Consider the following 22,017-nt stretch of genomic DNA (forward strand, 5'->3'; position numbering starts at 1 on the left):
TAAAACTATAAACTTATTTTGGTTTTATATGGTAAGCCTATATTATATTTAACATAACTCATTGGTCTAGTAGAGATCTTTAATATATTTATTTATGTTGTAGAGTAACTTAGAAAAATTGGTTACTAGAGATATAAAGCCAGTTATTCCCTAAAGTATGCTTTATGTTCAGAGTATGTTCATAATCTTATTCATCTAGATCTTACTTATTTAGTTCCAAATAAGGTATCCAGAAGTAATAAGTTAACTGAGACTTTTTAAAAATAGTAGAATAAGAAAGAAATGTAAGATGACACTATGATTTTTGAAGTGTTAGGTAGAAAAAAGATCACAACATTGGCAGCCATAATATTCAGACATAAAAGTTTTGTTTTAAAATGTCTGCAAGTACTCATGATCTTTAATGACTTTGCTTACGTCAACAAGAAGTTCAAAATTACTACTAAACAAATAGTATTTAACTCCTATTTATGGAACTAATCTGTAATACTCATATTGGCTCCTTTGAACAAAAAGTTATTCTGTCTACTTGGTGAAAACAAACATGGCTGTAAATTATTTTGATAGATTAAAACAGCATTTCATTCAAAGCATTGCCTATATTTTGGACCAGTGCCATCAGAGAGCAGAAATAGATTACGTAGTTAGGAAATCTCCAGCAACTAAGTCAAGCATTTTCAGTGCTACTTTTGATTTCTCTTCCTGGTGCTGCTATCTACTCCCCTATGGCTTAAAATAATTTACAAAGCAAGGTTATTTCTTTTTAAAAAAGTTTATTTATATAAGTAATCTCTAAACCTAACATGGGGCCTGAACTCACAATCTCAAAATCAAGAATTGCACGCTCTTCCAACTGAGCCATCCAGGCGCCCCATGAAGTAGGGTTATTTCTTGCCAGGTCTTCATTTCAGAACAGGTAACTCTCTTTTCTCTTGCAACTATGTGGAAGGAACTTTATTTCTATAAGCTGAGAAGAACTGAGCCATCAGCAATTCAGTTTTACTTAACATCAGTGGAAAAATTGGACCTCTAATGATCTTCTCAGGACAGTTCTGTTTTTATGCTCAAAGGCTATCTGGAGGCCCATCTTTTTTCAATTATTCTAGAATAATCATCTAGAGTAGGAAGATTATTTGAATTGCATAATGAAGAGAAGCAGTCAACATCCACTTTAACACTCCACAGCTAGTAGAATCTCTGCAAATTCCTGCCTTCTGTACAAAATTTCGTCTATAGCTGACTGTTACTGCTTGGGTTCTCGCCTCATCTCTAATGGCACTTTTTGAGCATAAAGCATCAGCCAAGGCAAATGGTTTTCTTTTTTCTGCTCAAAACACTGGAAGTGATGATATTTGTATTCCAACGTATATTATTATATATATAATCAAGGACAAGGTAATTTACTCTTATTTTTAAAATCATTAAAATGAAGGTATTGGACTAAATCATCTCTAAGGTTCCTTCCAATCAAAAACTTAATTAAATGACCTGTCTGTATCTTAAAGAAAATTTTGACTGAGTCTTACGTGGTAGTGTCTAGAACATAGTATGTGTTCAATATTAATGAATTAACTTAAATTTATTATACTGATGAAAACGATTTCTACATAGCATCTTTCTTATGTATACATACACACACCTTTTCAAAATAAGTTGTACTTTTTTTTACCTGCAAACACTACTTTTACTCCATGTTCAGTGAAGTCTGAGGTAGCACCCAACATCATTTCAAAGTTGCAATGCAAAAGAGAAAAAAAAAATGTAATTATCTTGAATTAATAAGCATCCATCATAAGCATTGTTGCATTATTTCATTTAACTGGAATGTATTTTTAAGTTAGATATATAGATCGAAGACATATAAATGGAAGGATTTTGAAGGATAAAACAACTTTCTGAAAAATCAGTTATCTTGCTTCAATATGGTGCAGTAACTTAGTAAGGACTCTGAGCGCCGCTGTTCACCAACCACGGGGAAAGTGGTGCAATAAGATCTGCCAGAGCCACCGAGATTTTACAGTACAAAGAAACATCAGATTGAGACAAATTCTCTTCCAAGCTGCATCAAACTCCGGTCTCTATTATACTAAATTCCGGGCTTCTCTTATGAATACAAAGGATTCCACGCTGACACACTGGCATCCATAAGCGCAAAAGGAGATAGTCCAGTGTCTAACAAGATCAGCAGGACAACAATGGCGACTCTGAAGAGGGGTCGAGACTACAGAGGATTCATCCTGCTCTCCATCCTCCTGGGGACCCGGAGAGAAGCTTGGGCAGGACATATTTTCTACTCTTTGCCGGAGGAAACAGACACAGGGTCTTTTGTGGGTAATATCGCTAAGGATCTGGGCCTGGAGCCCCGGGAACTGGCAGAGCACGGAATCCGCATCGTCTCCAGAGGTAGGACACAGCTTTTCGCTCTGAATCCGCGAAGCGGCAGCTTGGTCACTGCAGGCAGAATAGACCGGGAGGAGCTCTGCGCTCAGAGTGCACGGTGCCTGGTGAACTTTAACATCCTGATGGATAAAATGAGTCTTTACCCTATAGAAGTGGAAATAATAGATGTTAATGACAATTCTCCTAGATTCTTGACAGAAGAAATGACTGTAAAAATAACGGAGAACACAGCTCCTGGGGTGCGGTTTCCCTTAAATGAGGCTAGGGATCCAGATGTGGGCACGAACTCCCTCCAGAGCTACCAGCTCAGTCCCAATCGTCACTTCTCCCTGGTTGTGCAGACTGGAGATGATGGAGCTAAATATCCAGAATTAGTGCTGGAAAGGGTGCTGGATAGAGAGGAAGAGGCTGTTCACCACCTACTCCTTACAGCCTCTGATGGCGGTGACCCACCCCGATCAGAAACCGCCCGCATCCAGGTAACTGTGGTGGATGTGAATGATCACGTGCCAGTCTTCTCTTTGCCTCAGTACCAAGTAACTGTCCCTGAGAACGTACCAGTGGGCACAAGATTGCTCACAGTACACGCTGTCGATCTGGATGAGGGAGTCAATGGGGAAGTGACATATTCTTTCCGGAAAATAACTCAAAAAATTCTACAGATATTCCAACTGAACCCTCATACAGGAGAATTATCAACTTCAGAAGGCCTAGATTATGAAGAGTCCAGCTACTATGAAATGGAAGTTCAGGCTCAGGACGGTCCTGGTAGCATGACAAGGGCTAAAGTAATTATCACAATTTTAGATGTGAATGACAATGCCCCAGAAGTGACTCTAACATCTGTAAGCAACTCAATCCCTGAAGACACTCCTCCTGGAACAGTAATTGCTCTTTTCTACCTTCAAGATCGAGATTCTGGCAAGAATGGTGAGGTGACCTGCACTATTTCAGAAAATCTGCCTTTTAAATTAGAAAGATCAGTAGACAATTATTATAGGTTGGTGACAGCGAAAAACCTAGACCGGGAAAAACTCCCTGTGTATAACATCACACTGAAAGCCACAGATGGTGGAACCCCACCCTTGTCCATGGAAACTCACATCTCAGTGAATGTGGCAGATACCAACGACAACCCACCTGCCTTCCCCCACTCCTCCTATTCTGTCTACATCCCTGAAAACAACCCCAGAGGTGCCTCCATCTTCTCTGTGACTGCACATGACCCGGACAGCCATGAGAATGCCCAAGTCACTTACTCCCTGTCTGAAGACACGCTCCGGGGGGCACCCCTATCCTCCTATGTGTCCATCAACTCTGACACTGGTGTCCTATATGCCTTGCATTCCTTCGACTATGAGCAATTCCGTGACCTGCAACTGAGAGTGACTGCGCAGGACAGCGGAGACCCACCGCTTAGCAGCAATGTGTCCTTGAGTATATTCATTCTTGACCAGAATGACAACACACCGGAGATCCTGTACCCCGCCCTCCCCACCGACGGTTCCACAGGCGTGGAGCTGGCACCCCGATCGGCAGAGCCCGGCTACCTGGTAACCAAGGTGGTGGCGGTGGATAGAGACTCTGGCCAGAACGCCTGGTTGTCCTACCGCCTGCTCAAGGCCAGCGAGCCAGGGCTTTTCACGGTGGGGCTGCACACGGGCGAGGTGCGCACAGCGCGGGCCCTGCAGGACAGAGATGCGCTCAAGCAGAGCCTAGTGGTGGCAGTGCAAGACCACGGCCAACCCCCTCTCTCGGCCACCGTCACACTCACGGTGGCGGTGGCCGACAGCATTCCAGACATCCTGGCCGATCTGGGCAGTCTCGAGCCCCCAGCTGACCCTGATGCCTCAGGTCTCACGCTGTACCTGGTGGTGGCGGTGGCCGCAGTCTCCTGCGTCTTCCTTGCCTTTGTGATCGTGCTGCTGGCTCTCAGACTGAGGCGCTGGCGCTCATCACGTCTACTCCAGGCTGCAGGGGTTGGATTGGCTGGCGTGCCCGCCTCGCGCTTTGTGGGCGTGGATGGGGTGCGGGCTTTCCTACAGACGTATTCCCACGAGGTCTGCCTCACCACGGACTCCAGGGAGAGTCACTTGATCTTCCCCCAGCCCAACTATGCAGACATGCTCCTCAGTCTGGAGAGCTGTGAGAAAAAAGATCCCTCATTAACATCTATAGATTTTCATGGATGTAAGGACGAAGCAGAAAATATTCAGGTGAGTTCACTAATACATTTATCTTTACATCCTTGAGGAATTATATTTTGTGTAATTTTCTTTACTGTATTGTGAAACAAATGTTTTAAAAATGTAAGAGGCAAAAGCAAGTTAACCGATTTATTTAACATAGAACACTTATTGACATAGGTTTTGGTGTCATTTCCTTAGTGAAAGCCTATACAAGACTGTGAATAAGTGGACTGTCACATTTTTATACCTTCCATGTATTTTCCCTTCAGTGTTCTCAATTCATGTGTTTTATAAATGAGAATAAATTGTTACATGTTTTTCATTGCACTGGGTTAGCAAGAGGAAAATACAGCTCATACACCTTGTCAGGATTCTTTTTAGATTAGATCTAGGAAAGGTTCTTGAAGATCTTCTGCCTCCATATACCTCAACTTTATGACTTTGAAAATCTCAGTTGCTTCCTGACATATTTAAAAATTTTAACTCCAGTATAGTTAATATACAGTGTTATATTAGTTTCAGGTGTACGATATAGTGATTCAGCAATTCTGTACATCACCCAGTGGTCATCATGACAAATGCACTACTTAACCTATCACCTGTTTCACCCATTCCCCTCACCCACCTCCCCTCTGATAACCACCAGTTTATTCTCAATAATTAAGAATCGGTTTCTTGGCTTCTCTCTGTCTCTCACTTTCCCCTTGCTTATTTGTTTCATTTCTTAAATTCCCATATGAGTGAAATCATATGGTATTTGTCTTTCTCTGACAGACTTATTTCACTTAGCATTATACTCTTGAGCTCCATCCATGTCATCGCAAATGACAAGACTTCATTCTTTTTGTGGCTGAATAATATTCCAGTGTGTGTGTGTGTGTGTGTGTGTGTGTGTGTGTGTGTGGATATGGATATGTATGTATGTGTATGTGTATATGTGTATATATATATATAAATTTTCTTTATCCATTCATCAATGGATACTTGGACTATTTCCATAGTTTAGCTAGTTTAAATAATGCTGCTGCAAATATTGGGGTATGTGCATCCCTTTGGATTAGTGGTTTTGTATCTTTTTAAAAAATATTTATTTTGAGAGAGTGTGCATGTATGGGGGTGGGGGAGAGAAGAGGGAGAGAATCCCAAGCAGGCTTTGTGTTGTGAGCACAGAGCCCAACAGGCGCTGGATCCCATGAACCGCGAGATCATGACCTGAGCCAAAATCAAGAGTCTGCTGGTCAGCCAACTGAGCCACACAGGTACCCCTGTATTTTTGTATCTTGAGGGTAAATACCCAGTGGCACCATTACTGGATAATATCTTAGTTATATTTTTAACTTTTTGAGGAACCTCCAACTTGTTTTCCACAGTGGCTGCACCAGTTTGCATTCCCACCAACAATCCAGGAGGGTTACTTTTTCTCCACATCCTCACCATTTGTCAGTCCTTGTGTTTTTGATTTTAGCCATTCTGACAAGTGTGAGGTGTTATTTTGCTTCCTGACATTTTAAAGCATAATCATCTATTAAAGTTATATCCTGGTAGAAGGTTAGACTGATGCCTAAAGAATGGAATGTGTGTGTCAAGCTTCACTAAGACCTATATCAATGAGAGATAGGGATCTAATGCCACACTAAAGGTTATTGCCTGAAACCAATAAAATATGACATCAAATAAAGTGTCATTTCAAGTTGCACTTGTGAAATAAGCATATATATGTTTTAAGACAAAATTTCATTGTACTGTGTTAGCAGTACAGCCATGTGAAGTGTGTTTATGGGCTCTCCTAGTGGGAGATTGGGGATGCTTGCTTTATGAAACAACAATTTTGTATACTCAAGACCAGAAGTTGATTCAACTTGTTGGATGTGCTAAAAAAATTCAGTTAGAAATAACCCAATATGGGGTTAACTACATTTATATTCATTATATAACATTTTACTAAAGCTCAGTACATCAGTTGATTAGCAACTAGAAGGGGTTGATGACAAGTAATTTTGTTTACTTGGACCTACTTGTTTACTAGGAACTATGCAAAATATTATTCCCTTTGTAACTTTGAAGATTGATGTTACATTTTGTAACCAGGAAAATAATTCTTCAATAGAAAGGAGGGGGATAGGCTAACTCTTCCTGGGTATAGTAACCTTTTGGGTGTTAAATAAAAGGACTTTTTTCTAGCATAGTATTGTGTTTGGTGGTATTTTGCATAAATTGGGCTGTGCAATAGTGTGGAAGTATGTTTCATATATTTTGCAGTGTTCAGATGTACAATCACTTGAGAAGACAATAACTGATACTTGGTGAGGCAGAAATATGATTATCAGGTATTTTGAAAAAGAATATCCCCAAATTCATTAGATACTTAAAAATATTTTTCAAGAAAGGAAAGTGACCTAAACTCAGTATGCTACTGCAATTGAATATCCTAGGGATTATTTTATCAATTGAGCTCATCATGTGATGTTCAATTTAAGCACAGAGGTGGGAGCCAGAACCTCACTGCAGTAGACCACGGTTAGTGACCTTGTGTTGCAAGTCAAACTATATTTCCCTGCTAACTTTCAAGGTTGATGTTATATTTTATAACCAGGAAAATAATTGTGCAATGCAAAGGAGGAATAGGCTAATATTTTTCCAGCTGTCATTTTCTTAAATGGATGACATGTAGGTCATATGATACTACTATAAAGAAATTGCTGAAACTATTTTGAAAGAAGAGGGTTTAGAGGTAAATATAAATTGTGCCCTTTTAAAGACAATTTCAGCATTACTGATGCTTTCTGAAAAATTGAAATGAATCAGCATGGAGGTACCCAAAAACTAATGAAATCAGGAAAAACGGGAATAAGGAAAGAAGGATAAAACTTTACTCATATTACTATTCAAAATTACTGTATTCTGAGATCATTTAGGCCAAGTATGTGTTATAGTAATCTTTCTATTACAGTGCGGATTTGAGATGCATGTCAACATGTTGATTACCTTAAACCCTGGAAATTTGGGATAACTATGTAGTTAATAGTGCAAATTAATCGTCATTAAATATATGAACATATAAAAATAATTTGTTCAGTTAGGCGCTGGATTGTGATTATTGTAGCTGGTTAAACTGAAGCAGCAGGGGCTGCAGTTTCCCAGTGCGGACTGTGGGCGCCGCTGTTGGCCAAAGTGCAGAGCTTGGGCACTGGCCATCTTCTCGCGCAGCCGCAGCGCACTTTCCCTGTGTCAGGCTCTCTAGCTCGAGCCTTTACACAACTTCCTCCTCTGGAAAAGAGGGAACCCCGACCCTCACGCTGGAAATATAGCCTGTTCGGAGCTCCGGACATCTGCAGCACAGAGATTATTTGTAATCCGGCGTCTCCAGGCCGGTGAGCAACCTGAGGGGAGCAAAAGGGATGGGGAGCGGCGCTGGGGAAAGGGGCTGGGCTGAGAGGCGGCCAGTGCTCTTTCCCTTCCTGCTGTCTTTGTTCTGCCCGGCGCTCTCAGAGCAGATCCGCTATCGGATTCCCGAAGAAATGCCCGAGGGCTCGGTGGTGGGGAACCTCGCCAAGGATTTGGGACTCGGCGTCCATGAGTTACCTAGTCGACAACTGCGCATCAGTTCGGAAAAACCTTACTTCACTGTGAGCGCCAAGAGCGGGGAGCTACTTGTGAGCGGCAGGCTAGACCGGGAGCAGATTTGTGGGAAGAAGCCAGCCTGTGCTCTGGAATTTGAGGCTGTTGCTGAAAATCCGTTGAACTTTTATCACGTGAGTGTGGACATCGAAGATATTAATGACCACACACCAAAATTCACGCAAACTTCCTTTGAGCTGCAAATAAGTGAGTCCACAAACCCTGGAGCACGATTTATTTTAGGATCTGCCCATGATGCAGATATTGGTACCAACTCATTACGGAATTACCAGCTCAATCCGAATGATCATTTCTCACTCGTGAATAAAGAGAAATTAGATGGTAGTAAATACCCTGAGTTGGTACTAAAGATGCCTTTAGACCGGGAAGAGCAGAAATCCTACCAGTTGACCTTGACTGCGTTGGACGGCGGGAATCCATCCCTAAGTAGTACTGCCCAGATACAGGTCCTAGTGACTGATGCCAATGATAACCCTCCAGTGTTCAGCCAAGAACTATACAGGGTGGGCCTTCCGGAAAATGTGCTTCCTGGCACCACTGTGCTTCGAGTGATGGCCACCGATCAGGATGAAGGTGTCAATGCCCAGATCACCTTCTCTTTCACTGAAGCAGGCCAGATCACCCAGTTTGACCTGAATTCTAACACGGGGGAAATCACTATTCTAAATATGTTAGATTTTGAGGAAGTCAAAGAATATTCCATAGTTTTGGAAGCAAGGGATGGTGGAGGAATGATTGCCCAATGTACCGTCGAGATAGAGGTCCAGGACATAAATGACAATTTCCCAGAAGTGGTAATCCAGTCTCTACCGGATCTTATTATGGAGGACACCAAGCTGGGAACACACGTTGCTTTGATTAAAATCCGTGACAAGGATTCTGGATACAACGGAGAAGTTACTTGTAAATTAGAAGGTGATGTTCCATTTAAAATACTCTCTTCTTCTATAAACACCTATAAATTAGTGACAGATGGAGTTCTAGACCGTGAGCAGACCCCTGAATACAATATTACTATCACAGCCACCGACAGGGGAAAACCGCCCCTTTCCTCAAGCTCCAGCGTCACCCTGCACGTTGGCGATGTCAATGACAACGCGCCGGTTTTCCCACAGCCTTCTTACGTGGTCCACGTGGTTGAGAACAATCCTCCTGGAGCCTCTATCGCCCAAGTCAGCGCCTCCGACCCCGACCTGGGACCCAACGGCCACGTCTCCTACTCCATCGTGGCCAGCGACCTGGAGCCGCGGGCGCTGGCGTCCTACGTGTCCGTGAGCGCGCAGAGCGGCGTGGTGTTCGCGCAGCGCGCCTTCGACCACGAGCAGCTGCGCGCCTTCGAGCTGACGGTGCAGGCCCGCGACCAGGGCTCGCCCGCGCTCAGCGCCAACGTGAGCCTGCGCGTGTTGGTGGGCGACCGCAACGACAACGCGCCTAGGGTGCTGTACCCGGCGCTGGGGCCCGACGGCTCGGCGCTCTTCGACACGGTGCCGCGCGCCGCGCAGCCCGGCTACCTGGTCACCAAGGTGGTGGCGGTGGACGCCGACTCGGGACACAATGCGTGGCTGTCGTACCACGTGCTGCAGGCCAGCGAGCCCGGACTCTTCAGCCTGGGGCTGCGCACGGGCGAGGTGCGCACTGCGCGTGCTTTGGGCGACAGGGACGCGGCCCGCCAGCGCCTGCTGGTCGCCGTGCGGGACGGGGGACAGCCGCCCCTCTCTGCCACCGCCACGCTGCACCTGGTTTTCGCCGACAGCCTCCAAGAAGTACTGCCGGATGTCAGCGACCGCCCGGAGCCCTCTGACCCCCAGGCTGAGCTGCAGTTTTACCTGGTGGTGGCTTTGGCCTTGATCTCGGTGCTTTTCCTCACGGCAGTGACTCTGGCCATAGCCTTGCACCTTCGTCGCTCCTCCAGCCCCACCACCTGCGGCTGCTTTCAGTACAGTCTCTGTGAAAAATCAGGACCTGTGATTCCTCCCAACTACAGTGAAGGGACTTTGCCTTATTCCTACAATTTGTGCGTTGCGCATACTGGAAAGACAGAGTTTAATTTTCTAAAGTGCAATGAGCAGTTGAGTTCAGAGCAAGACATACTTTGTGGTGATTCATCCGGGGCCTTATTTCCACTTTGCAAATCCAGTGAGTCGACCTCCCATCTGGTGAGTTTCTTTTAAGCATAACCTGCTTCTTACAATCTATCCAATTCTTTATATTCATAGGAAAAGATACAATTTGTAGATCTAAACGTTTCTTTAAAAAGTAAAAAAGCTGTCATACTATTCTTCAAGGAAAGTTGAAATAGGAGCAGTTATGTGTCTTTTAGGGGTGTCTTACCAGGCTCAGATCAACAAAGCAGTGAGAGTGTGGTTTTATCAACAAAGGGAAAGAGATGATGTTATAGCCTATCTCCTAAATGCTAATGGGACTTTTTTCTAAGTTTTCTTCTTCTTACCTAATATATTAATTTTTTAACTTGGACATTGTGTAAATGTAAAAGTGGACAGGCATTTAAATAAACCTTTAACAAAAAAAGTTACGCTAAAATTAGACATTTTTCTTAACTGATTTAACTGTTGTGTTGTTTCTTATATTTACTCCCCTTTGTTTCAGAACCTTCTGGAATAAGGTATCTTAACATGGATTGTTATGTAGATAGACACATTGCAATTGTGTGCAATGAACTGTGTGTGTGTAAAAGCATTTTACTTAGCAGTTAGATCATTATGCTCACCAGAAGATAAAAAGCATTTTCTTTTACTTGCAGCACAGGTTTTCCACACACACACTCCTGTATCATTTTGAACTTTTTTGCAGCCCTAAGCTAATATAGCTAGAGGTCTTCTAGTCATTCTATTATCTCTAGGAGAAAAATAGTCTTCAGTTCTTCAAATTTTAGACAAAATTGCCACTCTGATGTGCATACAAGTGTAATAGTAAATAATACATTTGTAGATTTCTGTTAGCAACCGCTTCAGTTACTAGCCACTTAACAAACCGCTGAAGAAAAGAGACGTAGTTTTTTTTCTGTATTGACACTTTCTGACTGTTTAGTGATAATTACGTGTTTCTTTTTGTGGTTCTCTGAATCAAAATACTAATTAGAGTAAAATTAACTTTGGAATATATGTCTTTCATAAGAAGTTAATTAAGTCTGCACTAAAATATAATCATCTCTCATTTGTGGAAGAATAGGCTGGGGATTGGATTTTTGTTGTGTATTCGTTGATATTTTTTAAACATTTTCTATTCAAATAGAAAAAATACATAATTGAAATAAAGTAGCTAAACAGGTTGCCTGGCTGGGTTGGTTGGTACAGCATGCGATTCTTGATCTCAGGGTTGTGAGTTCAAGCTCCATGTTGGGTCTAGAGATTACTTAAAAATAAATAATGCAATAACTAACTAAATAAATATGTAAAATAACAAAACAATATAGTCTTTGATGATGACACTTGAAAGTAAAAGCATTTATCCTGTTAAATTTCACAATGTTAATTTGAAAACATTATCAATATGTAATTAAAATGGCATTTTAAAAGAATATCTAAAAAGCAACTGAGAGCTTACTATAATGATTAATTAGTTTACATGAAATAAAACACCTTCTGAGTCAGTCATCTCCAATAGGTCTACTTTATTCTAAAAATGAATGAATTTCCAGTGACAAGTGGAATCCCTACTCATTTGATAATAGATTTACAATATAGCTTAGGGCATAGCACAAAATAAAGTTTTAATTGTTTACATTTTAAGAGTAAATGTATTCCAGAAATGTGAGTAATGTGAGACTAACCCATAAATCTTTTGATATCACTTAATAATTCTTTATAAAACTTTAACCCTACTTCATCCCATGCTTCTTGGCAATTACTTTTAAAATATGAATTCAGAGACAAATTAAACACATTAAAAATAAACTATAAAAGGCAAGAATAATTTTTTTTCTCTCAATAACCTGGCATACACTATTACTTATCTAAGTGGGTGCAGTAACTGCTTAGGACTCTAAGCGCCGCTGTTCACCTACTTGGAGATAAATTTAACCAAACGCCATCCTGTAATAAAGGCTCCCATCTTGCAAAGACTCACAGTTCCCACAGACCAACTGCAAAGCTGCAGCGAAACTCCGTTCCTAAATCTGAGACACTCCAGCTTTATATAAGATGATCTCCATAGCTGCAGCAAAAAGGTAAACAAGACGCATATGCCCAGTGAAGATTCTGAGTGGATTCAGTAGTGAAAGAACAATGGCTGCTCCAAAGAATTACCAGAGACGCGGCAAGCTGGTCCTGCTGTACACTGTATTGGGCACGCTCTGGGAAATCGGGAGAGGACAGATCCGCTATTCGGTGCCAGAAGAGAGCGACAAAGGATCCTTTGTGGGTAATATCTCAAAGGACCTGAATCTGGAGTCACAGGAGCTGGTGAAGCACGGAGTCCGCATCGTCTCTAGAGGTAGGACACAGCTCTTTGCTCTGGATTGGAGAACTGGTAGCTTGATCACGGCGGGCAGGATAGACCGGGAGGAGATCTGCACTCAGAGCACACAGTGTCTAGTAAATATCAATATCCTGGTTGAGGGCAGAGGAAAACTTTTTGGGATAGAAATAGAAATCACTGATATCAATGATAATAATCCAAAATTCCAGGTCGAAAATCTGGAAGTAAAAGTTAATGAAATCGCTGCACCTGGAACACATTACCCACTCCCAGAGGCTGTTGACCCGGATGTGGGCATGAATTCCTTACAGAGCTACCAGCTCAGCCCCAATCACTACTTCTCTCTGGAAGTGCAGACTGGAGATGACGGAACTCTACACCCAGAGCTGGTGCTGGAGCAGGCCCTGGACCGAGAGGAAGAGGCTGCTCACCATCTGCTCCTCATCGCCTCTGATGGCGGTGACCCGCGTCGCTCCAGCACAGTGCACATCCACGTGACGGTGTTGGATACAAACGACAATGCCCCGGTTTTTACTCAACCGATTTACCGAGTGACAGTCCCAGAGAACGTGGCCCCGGGCACCCTGCTGCTTACTGTGAGCGCTAGCGACCCAGATGAGGGAGCCAATGGAGAAGTGGCCTATAGATTTTGGAAAATTAGTGAAAAGCAATCTCCGCTATTCCATCTTAATGAAAATACCGGTGAAATATCAGCAGCAGGGAGTCTAGATTATGAAGAATGTGCATTTTATGAAATGGAAATACAAGCTGAAGATGTGGGGGCACTTTTAGGGAGGACCAAAGTGCTCATTTCAGTGGAAGATGTAAATGACAATAGGCCAGAAATGATCATTACATCTCTGTTTAGTCCAGTCTTAGAAAATACTCTTCCTGGAACAGTAATTGCCTTTTTGAATGTGCATGACCGAGACTCCGGGAAGAATGGTCAAGTTGTCTGTTATGCACCTCATAATCTACCTTTTCAGTTAGAAAAATCAATAGATAATTATTATAGATTGGTGACATGGAACTATCTGGACCGAGAAAAGATCCCTATGTACAACATCACAGTGACGGCCTCAGATCTAGGAACCCCTTCTCTATCTACTGAAATTCATATCACCCTGTATGTGGCAGATACCAATGACAATCCACCCACTTTCCCTCATGCCTCCTACTCAGCGTATATCCCAGAGAACAACCCCAGAGGTGCCTCCATCTTCACTGTGATGGCCCACGACCCTGACAGTGGCAACAATGCCCAGGTCACTTACTCTGTGACTGAGGACATCATCATGGGGTCACCTGTCTCCTCCTATGTCTCCATCAACTCAGACACAGGCATCCTATATGCATTGTGCTCCTTCGACTATGAGCACTTACGAGACTTGCAGCTACTGGTGACTGCCAGAGACAGCGGAGACCCTCCACTCAGCAGCAACGTGTCTGTGAGCATATTTGTGTTGGACCAGAATGACAACGTGCCAGAGATCCTGTACCCCACCCTCCCTACGGACGGTTCCACAGGTGTGGAACTGGCGCCCCGATCCGCAGAGCCCGGCTACCTGGTGACCAAGGTGGTGGCGGTGGATAGAGACTCTGGCCAGAATGCCTGGCTGTCCTACCGCCTGCTCAAGGCCAGCGAGCCAGGACTTTTCACGGTGGGGCTGCACACGGGCGAGGTGCGCACAGCACGGGCCCTGCAGGACAGAGATGCGCTCAAGCAGAGCCTGGTGGTGGCGGTGCAGGACCATGGCCAGCCCCCTCTCTCAGCCACCGTCACGCTCACCGTGGTGGTGGCCGACAGCATTCCAGCTGTCCTGGCCGACCTGGGTAGCGTCAGGACCTCTGCTAACTCAGACGATTCTGACCTCACGCTGTACCTGGTGGTGGCAGTGGCCGCAGTCTCCTGTGTCTTCCTTGCCTTTGTGATCGTGCTGCTGGCTCTCAGGCTGAGGCGCTGGCACTCGACGCGCCTGCTTCAGGCTTCAGGAGGCGGGCTGGTGGGCGTGCCCGCCTCGCACTTTGTGGGCGTGGACGGGGTGCAGGCTTTCCTGGAGAAGTATTCCCACGAGGTCTCCCTCACCGCGGACTCGCAGGCGAATCACGAGATTTTCCCCCATCCCAACTACGTGGACACACTTATCAGTCTGGAGAGTTGTGAGAAAAATGATCCCTTATTAACATCCGTAGATTTTCATGAATGTAAGGATGAAGCTGCTTCTATTCAGGTGAGTTCAGTTCTGTGTACGTTTTAATTCTCAGGGAAATTATATTTTTTATAAATTTATGTTTTCGGACATACATTGCGGAGACAGTTCAAAATATTTTGAAAATGTGTACCACAAAGTTTTTGGTTTGTTTTAGTGGTGATACTATAAAATTGAGCTCTAATCATGATAGTTGGTTTCATTTGCTCTCCAAAGGCTCGGACAAGATTGTTTAAACATTGATTCTCAACCTTTTAACATCTTCCATATATGGGGCACCTGGCCGGCTCAATTGGCAAAGCACGTGACTCTTGATCTCTGGGTAGTGAGTTGGAGCCCCACTTTACATGTAGAGATTACTTTAAAAATTTTTAAAAATAAAATCCTTTGTGGGGCGCCTGGGTGGCGCAGTCGGTTAAGCGTCCGACTTCAGCCAGGTCACGATCTCACAGTCCGTGAGTTCGAGCCCCGCGTCAGGCTCTGGGCTGTTGGCTCGGAGCCTGGAGCCTGTTTCCGATTCTGTGTCTCCCTCTCTCTCTGCCCCTCCCCCGTTCATGCTGTCTCTCTCTCTTTCCCAAAAATAAATAAAAACGTTGAAAAAAAATTAAAAAAAATCCTTTGTATGTTACTATAATTACCACTTATCACTCATTCACTTAAGAAGTAGCTACCCAACCACATATGGTAAGTTTGTTGTATAAATAGGGGATATATAACTGAGACTTTTAAATCCTTGTATTAGCTTGGTAAAAGTAAAATACATTTCAGAATTTTAGAAATCTGTTTAGGATTTGGATCTTGAAGGTCTTGAAGTCTTCTAGGTCTTTGAGGATTTCTTCATTTTAAGCCTCTTTTATAAGCCTTGTGCTTGCATCAGTACCCTTCAAAATTTTAATACTTATTATATTTTAAAACATAAATACATTTGAAAGGATGGATTTTGGTGGTAGGTGAGACTGGTTCCTTTATGTGTCATTGGTCTCCAAGAGCTCATACTAAAGACGTAGAATCTAAAGCCTGAAATGTCCATCAACCCCCCCAATAAAAACAAAAAAATCATACTTTAAATAAAATGTCATTTTGTAGCATAAAGAAGAACATGTTTTCACTAAGTTCCAATGAGCTGTTTTGATTGGACAGCCATGTGAAATGTTCTCATGGTGAGAGAGTTTGAGAATGTAGTTTAAAAAAAAAGTAGTTTCATGTAAACAGATTCTAAACAAGCTCATCAATTCAACTAAAAATGATTCCATCTAGATTTTATGTCTTCTGTAGTCCTTGTTATAGCATTTTAACAGTGCTTACCATTGATTTGTCATCACATGAGAGTGGAAAACACAATAAATCATTTGTTAGTTATAAAAAGGGCACGTCTGAAGGATTGTGTAGTGTTCCCTCCTATTTTGCACATCCTGTGCGTGGGAGTTAACTTCGTATTTTCTGTAGTGTTTGGGTGCACAGTCATTTAAGGGAACAACTGTATTATTGAGATTTTGCAATTTTTAAGTGTTTTGAAACTTGCCCTGATAGAAAATAAAATCCTTACTCTTGTTCAAAAGATTCACTGATTGTTCAAAAATTTCAACAAATGGAATAAAATAATTAGAACAAGTGACATTTATCCAGGAAATTTATGCAAATAAACTTACCAGAAGCTCAATTCCAAAGTCATTGCTTCAGTATTACATAGATACATAGATCAGAAAGTCAGGTGGTCTACTGAAGTATCCCTTTGTGACTTTATATTGAAGAATAAACATTTCCCTAGTGACTTTTAAGAATGAATTCATGTATGATGTTGGGTATGACATAAGCCAAGTAATTGTGAGATATGAAGAAGGAGGTAGAGTAAATCATCCCTTGGCTACATCATAGGGACAGGTTTTTTAAAAATGAATGCTTCCTTAGGTAGTCAAATGAGTAAAAAGAAATTTTTTGAAGAGAGTGTTGATATTATCAGAAGGAGATGCTTGAGGATTGGTATGAAACTGCAAAGCTTTACAGAATAGTTTTCAACACTATTGGTATTCTCTAATACATATGATATTAAATAACATAATGTAGAGATGTTGGGGGAAACATTTAGGAATCATGAAAGAAGATTAAGATTGTTTCACATATCATACCTAATAAACATAAATGAATTTGTGAATACAGTATATGATAAAATTTCTAAGGTCAAGACCCGTGTCTTATTCATTGTTGCATTGTTATATCATCACTGACAAGGGCACTACTAAGTACAAGGCAAGAGTTCAATGTATGTTTGTAGTAGGGTGAAATGGATGGACCAGATATGTCGGTTAATATAAAAACTCATCACATTTCTAATAATTTGGAAACAAGAGAATGTATATATTAAAGAAGGCTTTATAATTTAAGATATTAAATATATTAACATTAAAACGTGGCTTGTTCAGTTAGGCGCTGGATTGTGATTATTGTAGCTGGTTAAACTGAAGCAGCAGGGGCTGCAGTTTCCCAGTGCGGACTGTGGGCGCCGCTGTTGGCCAAAGTGCAGAGCTTGGGCACTGGCCATCTTCTCGCGCAGCCGCAGCGCACTTTCCCTGTGTCAGGCTCTCTAGCTCGAGCCTTTACACAACTTCCTCCTCTGGAAAAGAGGGAACCCCGACCCTCACGCTGGAAATATAGCCTGTTCGGAGCTCCGGACATCTGCAGCACAGAGATTATTTGTAATCCGGCGTCTCCAGGCCGGTGAGCAACCTGAGGGGAGCAAAAGGGATGGGGAGCGGCGCTGGGGAAAGGGGCTGGGCTGAGAGGCGGCCAGTGCTCTTTCCCTTCCTGCTGTCTTTGTTCTGCCCGGCGCTCTCAGAGCAGATCCGCTATCGGATTCCCGAAGAAATGCCCGAGGGCTCGGTGGTGGGGAACCTCGCCAAGGATTTGGGACTCGGCGTCCATGAGTTACCTAGTCGACAACTGCGCATCAGTTCGGAAAAACCTTACTTCACTGTGAGCGCCAAGAGCGGGGAGCTACTTGTGAGCGGCAGGCTAGACCGGGAGCAGATTTGTGGGAAGAAGCCAGCCTGTGCTCTGGAATTTGAGGCTGTTGCTGAAAATCCGTTGAACTTTTATCACGTGAGTGTGGACATCGAAGATATTAATGACCACACACCAAAATTCACGCAAACTTCTTTTGAGCTGCAAATAAGTGAGTCTACGGTGCCAGGCACACGGTTTATATTAGAAGCAGCGGAAGATGCCGATATTGGCTTAAACTCTCTGCGGATTTATAAACTCTCTCTTAGCCCTAGTTTCTCATTGATAAATAAAGAGAAACAAGATGGTAGTAAATACCCAGAATTGGCGTTGGAGAAACGTTTAGACCGGGAACAACAGAGTTCCCATCGTTTAGTTCTGACTGCCATGGATGGCGGAGATCCCCCACTAAGCGGCACCACTGAGCTCCGTATCCAGGTCACTGATGCCAATGATAACCCCCCTGTATTCAACCAGGACATGTACAGAGTAAGCCTTCCAGAAAACGTGCCCCCAGGCACCACAGTGCTGCAAGTATCAGCCACTGACCAAGATGAAGGCATCAACTCGGAAATCACTTATTCTTTCTACAGGACTGGGCAAGTCTTCAGTCTGAATTCAAAGAGCGGGGAAATTACAACTCTAAGAATGTTGGATTTCGAAGAAATCAAGGAATATTCTATAGTGGTGGAAGCGAGGGATGGTGGAGGACTGGCTGCACAATGTACAGTTGAAATTAATATTCAAGATGAAAATGACAACAGCCCAGAAATTACATTCCATTCTCTAGTCGAAATGATTCTGGAAAACGCAGGGCCAGGAACGCTAATTGCTTTGATCAAAATATACGATCAAGATTCCGGGGAGAATGGGGAGGTTAATTGTCGATTAGAGGGTGAAGTTCCTTTTCAGATAATCTCTTCATCAAAAAATTCATATAAATTGGTAATAGATGGGACTCTGGACCGAGAACAGACCCCAGAGTACAATGTCACCATCACAGCCACCGACAGGGGAAAGCCGCCCCTCTCAGCTAGCAAAAGTGTCACTTTGATCATCACTGATATCAACGACAACGCTCCGGTTTTCCTCCAGGCCTCCTACATGGTTCACGTGATGGAGAACAACCCTCCAGGAGCCTCCATCGCCCAAGTCAGCGCCTCCGACCCCGACCTAGGGCCCAACGGCCACGTCTCCTACTCCATCGTGGCCAGCGACCTGGAGCCACGGGCGCTGGCGTCCTACGTGTCCGTGAGCGCGCAGAGCGGCGTGGTGTTCGCGCAGCGCGCCTTCGACCACGAGCAGCTGCGCGCCTTCGAGCTGACGGTGCAGGCCCGCGACCAGGGCTCGCCCGCGCTCAGCGCCAACGTGAGCCTGCGCGTGTTGGTGGGCGACCGCAACGACAACGCGCCTAGGGTGCTGTACCCGGCGCTGGGGCCCGACGGCTCGGCGCTCTTCGACACGGTGCCGCGCGCCGCGCAGCCCGGCTACCTGGTCACCAAGGTGGTGGCGGTGGACGCCGACTCGGGACACAATGCGTGGCTGTCGTACCACGTGCTGCAGGCCAGCGAGCCCGGACTCTTCAGCCTGGGGCTGCGCACGGGCGAGGTGCGCACTGCGCGTGCTTTGGGCGACAGGGACGCGGCCCGCCAGCGCCTGCTGGTCGCCGTGCGGGACGGGGGACAGCCGCCCCTCTCTGCCACCGCCACGCTGCACCTGGTTTTCGCCGACAGCCTCCAAGAAGTACTGCCGGATGTCAGCGACCGCCCGGAGCCCTCTGACCCCCAGGCCGAGCTGCAGTTTTACCTGGTGGTGGCTTTGGCCTTGATCTCGGTGCTCTTCCTCCTTGCGGTGATTCTGGCGGTGGCCCTGCGCCTGCGCCGCTCCCCCAGCCCCGCTGCCTGGGGCTGCTTTCAGCCTGGTCTTTGTGTCAAGTCTGGACCTGTGGTTCCTCCTAACTACAGTGAGGGGACTTTGCCTTATTCCTACAATTTGTGCGTTGCCCAGACTGGAAAGACAGAGTTTAATTTTCTAAAATGTAATGAGCAGTTGAGTTCAGGACAAGATATACTACTTTGCAGTGATTCATCTGGGGCCTTATTTCCGCTTTGTAATTCCAGTGAGTCGACTTCCCATCCTGAAACTCAAATGGCGGTGAGTTTTGTTTAAGTGTCTACTCCTTTTCATCATCTATCCACTTTTTCATACTTCTATGAAAATATATTATGGTTCTAAGGTTAGCGAGTTGTCTTAAGGGTATTACAGCTCATCAGAGAGCTGTACTAACATTTTTTTTTTTTTTTTAATTTTTTTTTTTTTTAAATTTTTTTTTTCAACGTTTATTTATTTTTGGGACAGAGAGAGACAGAGCATGAACGGGGGAGGGGCAGAGAGAGAGGGAGACACAGAATCGGAAACAGGCTCCAGGCTCTGAGCCATCAGCCCAGAGCCCGACGCGGGGCTCGAACTCACGGACCGCGAGATCGTGACCTGGCTGAAGTCGGACGCTTAACCGACTGCGCCACCCAGGCGCCCCTGTACTAACATTTTTTAAAGAGAGTGGTGATTTGGGAGTAGTTATGTGATATATAATAGAGTTATTGCACCAAGTTCAGATTTACAAAGTAGGGAGAGTGTGCTTCTTACTTCACAGCAGAAGTATTATATCAATTTCTTATTGCTTTTTTCAAAGGTAATGAAACTTGTCCACTGATTGCCTCATTTATTTAAAATATTTGAATTAAAAATTTTTTTAAATTTTTTAAGGGTTATGTTTATTCATGAGACAGACAGAGCACAAGCGGGGGGGGGGGGGGGGAGCAGAGAGAGAGGGAGGCATAGAATCCAAAGCAGGCTCCAGGCTCTGAGCTGTCAGCACAGAGCTGACGCAGAGCTCAAAATCATCAACCGTGAGATCATGACCTGAGATGAAGTCAGATGCTCAAGGACTGAGCCACCCAGGTGCCCCTTTAAAATTTTTTTTAATGTTTATTCATTTTTTGAGAGAGAGACAGAGTGTGAGTGGGGGAGGGGCAGAGAGAGAGGGAGACAGAATTGGAAGGAGTATCTAGGGTCTGAGCTGTCAGCACAGACAGAACCTGATGTGGGGCTCGAACTCAGGAATCTAGCCTGAGCTGAAGTTGGATGCTTAACCAACTGAGCCATCCAGGGACCCCTAAAATATTTGAAATTTTGTTACATGTAAGTAAACATTAAATTTAAAATAGGCATTCACTTAACTCATCTTTTAAAGCAAAAAAAACTACTACCAGCTATCTCCTTTGCTGATTTCACTAGTACAGTTTCCATCTTTTTTATGTTTATTCCTCATGTCTGGTTCTTTGTATCTACCTAGTCATGACTCTGTGAATGCCCTAAAACTGTAAGGAAAATAGTGTGGGTGGAGGGCGTAGAGAAAGACTCAGTAAACTCATTAGAAGGTCCAGTTCATTATCTGTGTTCTCTAAGTTTTCTTGATTGCAAAATCCTCCTCTACGCTTATAGTTAATTTAAGAAAAAGACACTTGACAAAAGAAAAGGAAATGCTGTTGCCTCTATCACTTGAGGCCAGGAGGAGGGGGTGAGTCACTGGATTTGTCTTATTATTTGGAGCTCTAAACATTAGTGATTAGAGGAAAGAGAATCCCAAATTTTCCACTCTTATGGCAAAAATCACTAATTTTATGTGCAAAGTTGCCATTTCTTAACTATCAGTCTTTTTCTTGGTCTCCCCTAGTAACTGCTTCAGTAAATGATTTCTTTACAAATTGCTGAAAGAGTTTTTTGTTTTTTTTTTAATGTAAGCTCTAGGTCAACATGGGGCTTGAACTCACGAGGCTGAGATCAAGAGTCCCATGCTTGGGGTGCCTGGGTGGCTCAGTCAGTTAAGCGTCTGACTCTGTATTTCAGCTCAGATCATGATCTCAAGGTTCGTGGGGTCAAGCCCCGTGTCAGGTTCTGTGCAACAGTGTAGAGCCTGCTTATGATTCTCTCTCCTTCTCTCTCCGCCCCTCCCCTGCTTGTGCTCTCTTTCAAAATAAATTAGGAAACTTAAAAAAAAAGTCACATGCTCAACTGATGAACCAGTCATGTGCCCCTGAAAGAATTTCTTTTTTTTTTTTTAAGTTTATTTATTTATTGAGGTG

At 43.8% G+C, this 22,017-nt stretch overlaps 1 protein-coding gene across 15 annotated transcripts in view; it reads left to right on the forward strand.

Moving 5' to 3' along the window:
• Window positions 1–22,017, forward strand: part of LOC122482144 (protocadherin gamma-C4) — a 178,103-nt gene that overhangs the window by 59,416 nt on the left and 96,670 nt on the right. The window contains exons 1-2 of one of the 15 annotated variants that reach the window (XM_043580769.1): window positions 10,391–14,900; window positions 15,723–16,645. The exons of 10 other annotated variants lie outside the window; for them this stretch is intronic. In XM_043580769.1, the coding sequence (XP_043436704.1) occupies window positions 12,473–14,900; window positions 15,723–15,787 (2,493 nt within the window). In that variant the 5' untranslated portion in view covers window positions 10,391–12,472 and the 3' untranslated portion in view covers window positions 15,788–16,645. 4 more of the 15 variants (XM_043579503.1, XM_043580100.1, XM_043578915.1 and 1 more) reach the window with 4 other exon arrangements.

This window comes from Prionailurus bengalensis, chromosome A1, assembly GCF_016509475.1.
Source record: "Prionailurus bengalensis isolate Pbe53 chromosome A1, Fcat_Pben_1.1_paternal_pri, whole genome shotgun sequence".
NCBI lineage: Eukaryota > Metazoa > Chordata > Mammalia > Carnivora > Felidae > Prionailurus > Prionailurus bengalensis.